At 31.2% G+C, this 9,221-nt stretch overlaps 1 protein-coding gene across 1 annotated transcript; it reads left to right on the top strand.

Annotated features, from left to right (window-relative positions):
• Positions 1–2,962: 2,962 nt before the first annotated feature.
• LOC114323761 (tetraspanin-3) lies at positions 2,963–8,288 on the top strand. The gene is made up of 2 exons (XM_028271428.2): positions 2,963–3,849; positions 7,730–8,288. Exons 1-2 carry the CDS (start codon positions 3,337–3,339, stop codon positions 8,069–8,071), a joined length of 855 nt encoding a protein of 284 aa, XP_028127229.2. The 5' UTR covers positions 2,963–3,336; the 3' UTR covers positions 8,072–8,288.
• Positions 8,289–9,221: the final 933 nt, after the last annotated feature.

The following is a 9,221-nucleotide window of genomic DNA, read 5'->3' as shown; positions in this document are numbered from 1 at the left end:
TAGTCAAAGTGCTATTCACTTGAATAAAAATTCTACTTTTCATTCGAGATCAAAACACATTGATGTGAGATACCATTGGATTCGTGATGTGTTAGATTTGAAATTGTTGCAACTCGAAAAGGTTCACACATATGATAATATTTCGGATATGTTGACTAAGACTTTGTCGAGGGACAAACATTTAAAGTGTCGAACTTTGGCGGGTATGGTTGATGTCTCCACCGAAGTCGATAGGGGGAGAATTGTTCAGGTATATCTCCTTATTGGAGTTTGAGACCTAATTGGTTTATTAAAAGAGTTTAATTTAATTTAGTTTAGGTATAATATATTTTAATATATTATATCTAATTTTTAGAGACCTAATTCAGTTTGGTTACAAGTAGAGTTTTTTTTGATAGAAAAGCCCATTAATCAACAATATATATATATATATATATATATATATAGATATATATATTGGTTTATGTGTTCAACGGCAGCGGCAAAAGGATAAATTCAAGTTGGTGGGTTTCAATTGGTGTGAATTATTGTAGTGTATTTGACTTGGTCAAATTCAATACCTTGGTTGCTGCTCTGCTTCGGTGTTTGGTGTTCGGTATTGATTTGCGTATATTATTTTAGATCTTCTTCAACTCTGGTTTCGAAGATTTTTGTTCATCTATTTGGTGAGGTCTTTCCTCTTGTTTATTTGTGATTATTTAGAATTCACCTAAGGGTGGTTTTGTGAGACCAATCGTGTCTCGTTTGTAATCGTTTGAAACTTATTTGGTTAATAGTGGAATCGAATTTCGATCCCGTAGACGTACCTCACATTGAGGGAACCATGTAAAATTCTTGTGTTGCTTTTGATTTAATTTTTTCGCATTAATTTTTATTTCCATTAATTGATTTAGTTGTGGGGAATCACATATTTTCCCTAACAGTAGTTTGTCAATTTAGGAGTAATTGTAATTTAGTAGTTTGTATTTGTATACTTTGAAAGTTTCTTAGAAATTGTGTTTGTTTACTCATTTTATAACTGTCTGATTAGTTCAAAATATTGAACTAATTATACAGTTATTTGATTTTTTTGAAATATGAGAAGCTTGTATTGAGATTATAAAGAGTGTAATCTTTTCAATTGAAATACTAACGGACACAAGCCATACTGAAAAATGGGATCTTAAGCATTTATCATTCTTCATCAAATTCTTCGTCAAACTTAGTATGATGAAAATTTTGATAAAAATGATATCTAATCCATTCATCAAACTTATATGAAATCAAACTTTTACAAAAATATTTGATCAAATAAGGGATGGATCAAATCTTCAATCAAATTTTTAACAATCATTCTTCACTTACATTTATAATTATTAAAAGATGAAAGACTGAAGATTTTTTTTTTCCCCACCTAAATTGGTTAAAGTAGATTTTTGAAATAGGTCAAGTATTTGAAATAAAAATTATTGAAAACTGATTCTCATTGAACTGAGTTATATTATTATTATTAGTGGTATTATATGTATTAATTAATGTACTAATTAATATTATGACATTATTACTGATCTAATTTATTATACAAATTATAAATATTTAAAACTTTTAAAATGATATCACGTCATTTATTAATATATTAATTGATACGTTTGATCTAAACTATTTAACAAATTTGATGACAAAAATAGGCACATTTAAGAATGTTTTGAGTAGTTGGTAAAAAATTAATTTTTTGACTTTTTAACTTCTTTTGATGATTTTTTTGACAAAAAATTAAGTTATTTTAGGTAAAAAAATTTGCCGTTTTTAGCTTAAAAAAATTTAAAAAGTCAAAAAAAATTTGCTTTTTAAATGCTCCTCAGTTAATGATAGGTACAATAGGAGATGCATTTAAAGCCCCTCAATTAATGTTGCAGCCAAAAAGAACTTTTCGTATTAACATTTCAACAATGCTTCCGACCTCCAATGGGGTGATTCCAGTGGCCTTTTCAGTGACTTGGCAGTCTCTCATTGGTTGAAAATAAAAAAATAATTTTTTTGGACCAATCACAGCCAACTCCCACACCCCACTGCAGTCCGAAGCATTTTCCTTAACATTTTAACAATGATAAAGTGGTATGTTCAAAAAAAAAAAAAAAAAAAAACAATGATAAAGTGGAATAATAATAATAATAATAGACACAATGGATTGTTTTGAAAACATCATTACAAAGTTAATTTTTTATGTTTTTTAAAAAAGTATGTACAAAATGTGAAAGATGATGTAATTTTTTTAATGCTTTAATTTTTAACTCATTTAAAGTTATATCATTTCATATTTTTTTAACATATTTAAAAAAAAAATCAAAAAATTAGTTTTTAATTATCTTCTCAAAATATAAAAAGAATATCATAAAACAAAAATACCCCAAAAGTTAGAGACTCTCATAATCTCAAAATAATGTGACTAATCATATATTTTTGTTTTTAGTAGTGATAAAGATCCCAGGACCCCTATACCGCCACACATTTTGTGAGAGAGAGGGAGGGGAGAAAGGGAAAAAAATAAAAAAAATACTGGCGGTGTTTGGCAAGATTTGATTTTGGATTTTTTTTTTTTTTCATTAAAAGACAAAATTTTTGTAAAATTAAAAAAAATAAATTCAAACAAAATATCACATCCAATCTCATAATTATTTCACTTTTTCTCTTACAAACATCACATCTAATCACAAAAAAACCTAACTATCTTTCCAAATACTAAAAATTTTTTATTCAATAATATTCTATAACTAAAAAAACCTACATAAAAATTCACTTCCCAAACACCAAAAATTTTTTATCCAATAATATCTTATAACTAAAAAAACCTACATAAAAACTCACTTCCTAAGCACCCACAATGAGTGGTCACAAATCAATTGGAAGTTATGGAGCTCACAAATTTTAAGGGTCCCAAGTATTATTATTTTGTTTTGTTTTATTTTGTGTTTTTTTTTTCCCTTGAACTAATCACAAATGAATAGATATTGTGAAAGTTATATTTTTTAGGAATCTGTAGCATTATTGATCATAAAAATTCATCGTCTACATTTGAATTAATTTATAATATTTTATTATATATTATGTGATTACTCTTAAATTAACTTTATAAAAGATATTTATTTCATAATATGCCACATATATTAAATATCCCATCTACTGTATTATATAATCATTCTCTATTTATATTAAATATCCCATCTACTGTATTATATAATCATTCTCTATTTATATCTAACATTGTCTTCACTCCTTCCTTTCAACCCTTATTTCAAACAGAGAGAAAGAATTAAAAAAAGAAAAAGAAAAAGAAAAAGAAAAAAGTTGAGTTCTCAGATGAGGAATAGTAACCACGTGATCGGGCTACTGAACTTCCTAACTTTCCTCCTCTCAATCCCCATCCTGGGCGGCGGCATATGGCTGAGCACCCGAGCCAACACGACCGACTGCCTCCGGTTCCTCCAGTGGCCGATCATCATCATCGGCGTGGCCATCATGGTCATCTCTCTAGCGGGCTTCGCCGGAGCCTGCTATCGCAACACTTTTCTCATGTATGTCTATTTGTGGGCCATGTTCCTCATAATCGTCGCACTACTCGGCTTCATCATCTTCGCTTACGTCGTCACGGACAAGGGCTCGGGCCGGACCGTGCCCAACCGCGCCTATTCGGAGTACCGTTTGGAAGATTATTCGGGCTGGTTGAAGGATCGCGTGGCGAGTGACAGCTATTGGGGGAAGATTAGATCGTGTATTAGGGACTCCAAAGTTTGTAGCAAAATGGCGACAGTCATTGGGGGTGTTCCTGAGTCTGCTGAGTCCTTCTACCTCAGAAAGCTCAACCCTATTCAGGTATTATACCTTTTCTATTTTCTTTTTAATCTGTGTTTGGTTAGTTAGAAAATTAAAATGAAAATTAGCATATTTGTGTTTTTTTAAATAAACAGAATCGAATTCAAGTTCTGGTAAAATCATAATCGACTCTTCTTTTTGATATTAGAACTACCCAAGTATAATATTATATGTATCCTATCCCAAAAATATGTAACATTAATCATAAATTAAATAATTTTATTATAAATTAGCGTATTAAAAATGTTTAAAATTTTGTATGAGTAAAAATTTGTGATTTTATTACGATTTTTTATTATATTAATTTGTGTCGAGGCTACATATTTTATAATTAATATTATAAAATTTTGTAATAAAATTATATATTTTTATAATAGGATTGTATTAGTTGATGTTATAATAGGGAGGTCCACTTGGATTAGGCATTAGATATTTTATTTATTATTTATTATTTATATTTATTTTTATTTTTATTTTTATTTTTGAGAGTAAGATATTTTCTTCTTTGTGGATTATTAAGGGTCCTCTCCTTTCTATAGCCAGGGAAGTGTTAAACAATTAGGTGGATGGTACAAAACGACAGCGCTTTCCCCTTTTCCAATTTCCATGACAACCTGTTGAAACATTTAAAAACTTCGAGTGGGTAAACCAGCCAAAAGGGTATAAAACTTGTACTTATTGATTATTTGTGGACTTTTGGCTTTTTTTGGGGTTGGCATTTTTAGCGTGAATGGGTTTTGTTGGTTTGTTTATTTGAGAAACTACTGAGGAAGAACGTGTGACAAAGAAGGTTTTGAATTTTTTAAGCTGTGTTTAATTCACGATTTAGAGAGAAATTTTTTTTTTTTAAAAAATATATATGTATAAAATTAAATGAAATTTAAGTTTATATTTTATTTACTTTTTTTTTATTTTTTATTTTTAAATATCATTTCAAATTCATCAACCAAACACAATTTTAGTAAATATTCTTTTGTTTTTCTTTCTCCTCTCACTTTCCATGAATGCACTAGTAATATTACAACTTAAATTAAGAGATTGACTATTACAATTGAAATTAGAAGGGATGAAAGTTAGTTTTTGATAGGGTTTTAAATATCGGTTGTTACATATTGGATCAAATTATCAATCATTATGTAATGAGATTTTAACTTTTTGATATTATTATTCATTGACAAATTAATTAATATTGATACATATCTTGATATTGGAAAATGCTTGGTAGCTCGAAGCTACCAGGCTCGAAATGGCTCGAGAGGAAGAGAGGGAGAGGGAGAGGGAGAGGGAGAGAAATAGAGGGAGAGGAGAAAGAGAAGGGAGGGAGAGGAAGAAGGTCGGCGTCGTCGCAGCCCCGCCCCGCCCCGCCGTCGTCGCAGCTCCGGCCGCCGCTGCTGGTTCCTCCTCCGTCGCAGCCCCGCCTCCGTCGCAGCCCAGCCTCCCCTCCTCCTCAAACCGGTTTTTATGGCCCCCTCCCCTCCCTCCCTCCCTCCCTCCTCCTCCTCCTCCTCCTCCCTTCTCTTCTTCTCCCTTCTTCTTCTTCTTCTTCGTTCTGCAAAACCAGGAAAACAAAAACAAAAACAAAAAAAAAAACAAAATCGACACCAAAACGACGTCGTTTTGGTGTCGAGCCTCGTTTTGGTGTCGAGCCGCGTTTCGAGCCGCGGCATTCGAGCTACGTAGCATGATCGCTTGATATTATTATTTAAAACATGTCATTTTTATAAAAATGCACGAGTTGTAAGGGTAAGTAACCCAAGTTATTATTATAATTGCCCCTTTTTTCCAAGGATGTATTATGCCATGCCGACATCATTTAAGATGAATTTCCTCCATTCAAATATAAACTCTGACAAGCTTAGGTGGTTGTGCTCCATTGCTAGTTCACCCACTCCCGTTGCGTAGCGACTTCCTTCCCCATATTACACTTAAGAGTACCACTATATATATATATATATATATATGTTTTGTATTTTGAATTCTAAAAAATAAAATATATTTGTGAAATTTTACCTTCAAAATGAGTGCAAAAGAGTAATTTCAGCACTAAAATTCTCCAAATAACTCCCTCCTATTTTTTCATTTTGTTATAGTAATACTATTCCACTTTGGGGACAAAAATTTTACAAAATGTGTTTAGAATTTTAATTTATACATAAATTTAAACTTCATTCACCGATTTTAAATTTGAAACATTTTTCTAAATATTTTTTCTCAATGTAATTAAAATTGCAAAAGTAGGCTGATATTGTTTTTGGTGGGCCAACTCTCCAACCTCTCTCCTTCCTACCAAACAAAAGAAGAATTTTCCGCTTTAATTTTGAAACTCTAAAAGGAGTTCTAATGATGTGATAAGAAATGAGGTTCACATGTAGGCCTCGTTTTGGGAAGTGGCTATTTTAGTAGGCTATTTGGCTTTTTGGCTATTTTAGTAGGCTATTTTAGTTTTGTGTTTGGGAAGATGAGATGAATTTTTAGTTGGGTTCTTGTATTGGAAAGTGTGTTGAAATGATGTTTAAATTTAAAATGACAAATTTATCGCTAACTTTTTATTTTTTAAATTAATATAAAGGGGCAAAATGATAATTTTCCCATTGATTTATCACTTTCCGGCTGTGCCGTGTCCAGCGCAGTGCCTATTTTTTATTTTTTTATTTTTTAAAACCTGTGAACAGTGCCACTTTTTGGCTTATTTATCAAATGAGGCTATAATAGCCTCGTTGGCAGCTTCCCAAACAGCGCCGTAATATGATGTGTGTGTTTATATATATTTTTTCTTGCCACATCATTAAAATTCTAAATTTAGAACCCTCTATTATTGTTGTCAAAAAAAAAAAAAAAAATCATTTCACTCTCCCTTTTTATCTTTTCCACTTTTCACTCTACCAAACTTAGGCCTCGTTTGGGAACAGGCTAATTTAGTAACTTTTTGGCTATTTGGCTAAAAAGATAGGTAAAAAAAACTTGTATGTTTGTGATGACTTTTTGGCTAATTACGAAAAGATGTGCAAAAAGTAGAGAGAAAAGAGAATCTTTGACTTTTTGGTATGAGTTGTTGGCTTTTTGGCTAATTTAGTAACTTTTTGGCTAATTGGCTAAAATAACCTCTTGCCAAACGAAGCCTTAGCATAGATAAACCAACCGACTTAATTATGGTCCACCAATATGCTCCATACTCTTTTGTTTGTTCTTTATCAATTTTGTGGGCCTTTAAAATTGCGAGTTATATTTTTCTCATGTTTAAATATGAAATTGAGAAAACTTGAGAGGTTTATTACGGGTTCCGTTTTGATAATTCGAACCATTTAAGATCTTCCATGTATATTATCTATGAAAAAAATTAGGTCGATTTAATAATCATAATTTTTTTCATTTTATTGCTTTTATCTTTAACAAAATGGATAGTCTATTTTTAAAAACATACTTGTCATTTATTTTTGAAAATTTTTACAAGATATCCCCTTACTATATGCACTCTTAGTTATGTCATTTTCTTATTTAGTTATAATTAATTTTCTTCTTTAGTTATAATATTATTTTGATATGTTTGGTTATGCCTCATGTAGTATTTGGTTATGATTTTTTTTATAAAAAAAAAACTATGACTCAGAAAGTATAGAATTATGTCATTTTCTTTTTTAATTACCATAATCTTTCCCTTTTTGATCATTTGTTCTAAATCTTTGTATTTCTCTATTCCAAAGGCATGATTCAACAACTATGAAATCCACTCCATATTATGGTCACTTTGTTTTGAGTTATAAAAAAATAAAATAAAATTGATGGGCCTGATAGTTTTCTATGAAAATTCTATTTGGATAGCATTCTGAAACAAATTTTTTTTTTGGGTTGAACTTAAACTTCTTGATTTGATCTGTGCCAGTCTGGATGTTGCAAGCCCCCAACAGAATGCGGGTATGTGTACATGAACGAGACGTACTGGACCACTGGAGTAGGAGTGGGAACCAATACCGATTGCTCCAGGTGGAACAACGACCAACAACAACTCTGCTACGACTGCAGCTCCTGCAAAGCCGGCGTGCTAGCTAGCGTCAAGAAGAGCTGGAGGAAGGTCTCCATCATCAACATCATCATCCTAATCATCCTACTCATCGTTTATGTGGTCGCTTGTGTAGCGTTTAGGCATAATCGTAGGATCGACAATGATGAGCCCTATGGCGAGACTCGGATGGAGAAGGCACAACCTAGTAGGATACATTTTTAAGAATGCTAAGATTTGAAGAATTTGTAATGATGTTTTGAAGGATTTGTCTGGATTAGGTTTGGGTGTACTTGTATTTGTATGTTTAATTTTGGGGAAAAAAGGTTTGGGTGGATATGTCTTGTTGGTGGCATATTTTCATTTTATGAATCTTTAGAATTTTATGTATTGTATAGAACAAGAGGTCTGGGAAATGATCATATTTCAATTGCTGTTTTCATTTGTTTTGCATGAATTTTGAAAACATGCGTATGTCATGCAGGTTGGACTATTTGATATGTGAACTAATCTAACGGGCTAATGATAAATTTAATTCAAACTCGTTTAGAATATATTCAAAAGATAAAAAAAATAAGTCCAGATATACATACGTTGAAACTTACTAAATTGTTGAACAATTCACTAGTTGGACTCAAAATCAACTCTTTGCAGCCCCATGGGTAGGATAGGCTCTTATTCTTGTGTGTTTTTGGGCACTGATGCAAGAGGGATAGGATGTTTTCAACTTACGAAATGATGCACAATAATTAGAAATATGATTGGAATTCAACTTGAGAGAATATTCGAGGCCCATTACGGGTATCTGAACTGTTCATTTGATAAGACTCTCAGTCTATATTATCTATAAAAAAAATTAAGGCAACATGATAATTGTAATTTTTTTAGTTATCACGTCTGTCTTTAAAAAAATAATCTTTTTTTTTTTATAAAAAAAAAACAAACACAATAAAATAAAAAAAATTATAATTATTAAATCGATCTAATTTTTTTCATAAATAAATATATATAAAACTTTACCAAATAAATTATTCAAATAACTTAAACGAGACTCACATCACCTAAAATTCTCTCAATTCAAGCACAACCTAGAAATTAAGGCACCTCATATAATATAACAATTGATAATGGGTAGTGTTGATCAACAGAAAAGTGCAAAGCCACTAAACCAAACAAAAAGTTAAAGCGAAAGAGAAGAGGCAAACAGAACGTGCCTCATGTCAAATGAGGCCTTGGTGTGGGGAACCATGCTCCCTCTCCAACAGACATCCACCATGCTCCTCTATTTTCTTAATTTTTTTTTTTTGGGAGTACCTTTTCATAATAATGGTTGGTGTTTAATTAATTAACAATAATACTTTTCTCCCCTATATTC

This window comes from Camellia sinensis, chromosome 3 (genome assembly GCF_055761805.1).
Source record: "Camellia sinensis isolate YWXY chromosome 3, ASM5576180v1, whole genome shotgun sequence".
Lineage (NCBI taxonomy): Eukaryota > Viridiplantae > Streptophyta > Magnoliopsida > Ericales > Theaceae > Camellia > Camellia sinensis.
This window is presented reverse-complemented; position numbering and strand designations above follow the sequence as displayed.

Excerpts from the sequence above, each read along its gene's own strand:
- LOC114323761 (XM_028271428.2), top strand. The coding sequence starts at position 3,337 with ATGAGGAATAGTAACCACGTGATCGGGCTACTGAACTTCCTAACTTTC. Across the intron at positions 3,850-7,729 it reads GAAAGCTCAACCCTATTCAG|TCTGGATGTTGCAAGCCCCC; the intron begins GTATTATACCTT and ends GATCTGTGCCAG.